The following is a 1413-nucleotide window of genomic DNA, read 5'->3' on the forward strand; positions in this document are numbered from 1 at the left end:
TATATATCCAAGATCAAAAGTGCCTGCATCACGGTCTTTGGTCTGCTACTAGGTAAGTACATTCCAGTTCCTGGGTACAAGAGTGCGGTAGTACGTAATGATTACTGTCTGAGCACCTGAGCATTTGGTGCGGATTGTGCGCACTGACATATCACGCGTCTGTCGATATGACAGACTGAACATTTCAAAACACTGACACGTTCAAAAACCAAACAACAAACAAACGTATGTTCACTATACAACCCTGTGAGAGTACTATGCAATAACTATGGATATCAACAACACACAAACGTATGTTCACCATTCAACCCTTGTGAGTGTACTATGCAATAACTATGGATATCAACAACACACAAACGTATGTTCACCATACAACCCTTGTGAGTGTACTATGCATTAATCATGAAACCCAACAATAAATATGCGAGTATGGTATATGCATCTCTGCTAATTCTTCTTGAGCTTCAACAAGCACTGCAGTCAATTCGTCTGCCGTTCGAGGCACTCGCACTGCACTCACCCACTAATACGACTAATTGCACACCACAGCTGATACCACTAACCACATTACACCCACCCACTAATACGACAAATTTTACACCACAGCTGATACCACTAAATACACTACACCCACCCACTAATACGACTAATTGCACACCACAGCTGATACCACTAACCACACTACACCCACCCACTAATACGACTAATTTCACACCACAGCTGATACCACTAAATACACTACACCCACCCACTAATACAACTAATTGCACACCACAGCTGATACCACTAAAAACACTACACCCACCCACTAGTACGACAAATTGCACACAACAGCTGATACCACTAAATACACTAAACCCACCCACTAATACGACTAATTTCACACCACAGCTGATCCCACTTTCCACACTACACCCAACCACTAATACGACTAATTTCACACCACAGCTGATACCACCAAATACACTAAGCCCACCCACTAATACGACTGATTTCATACCACAGCTGATACCACTAAATACACTAAACCCACCCACTAATACGACTAATTGCACACCACAGCTGATACCACTAACCACACTACACCCACCCACTAATACGACTAATTTCACACCACAGCTGATACCACTAAATACACTAAACCCACCCACTAATACGACTAATTGCACACCACAGCTGATACCACTGACCACACTACACCCACCCATTAACACGACTAATTTCATACCACAGCTGATACCACTAACCCACTACACCCACCCACTAATACGACTAATTTCACAACACAGCTGATACCACTAACCACACTACACCCACCCATTAATACGACTAATTTTATACCAAAGCTGATACCACTGACCATACTACACCCACCCATTAATACGACTAATTTCACACCACAGCTGATACCAC

General features: G+C 42.8%; 1 protein-coding gene across 1 annotated transcript; it reads left to right on the forward strand.

The window, feature by feature from the left end:
* Positions 1-429: 429 nt before the first annotated feature.
* Positions 430-1293, forward strand: SARC_07814 (hypothetical protein; the record flags this gene model as incomplete). The annotated part of the gene is made up of 1 exon (XM_014298229.1): positions 430-1293. One exon carries the CDS (start codon positions 430-432, stop codon positions 1291-1293), a length of 864 nt encoding a protein of 287 aa, XP_014153704.1.
* Positions 1294-1413: the final 120 nt, after the last annotated feature.

Source organism: Sphaeroforma arctica, assembly GCF_001186125.1.
Source record: "Sphaeroforma arctica JP610 unplaced genomic scaffold supercont1.646, whole genome shotgun sequence".
Taxonomy (NCBI): domain Eukaryota; class Ichthyosporea; order Ichthyophonida; genus Sphaeroforma; species Sphaeroforma arctica.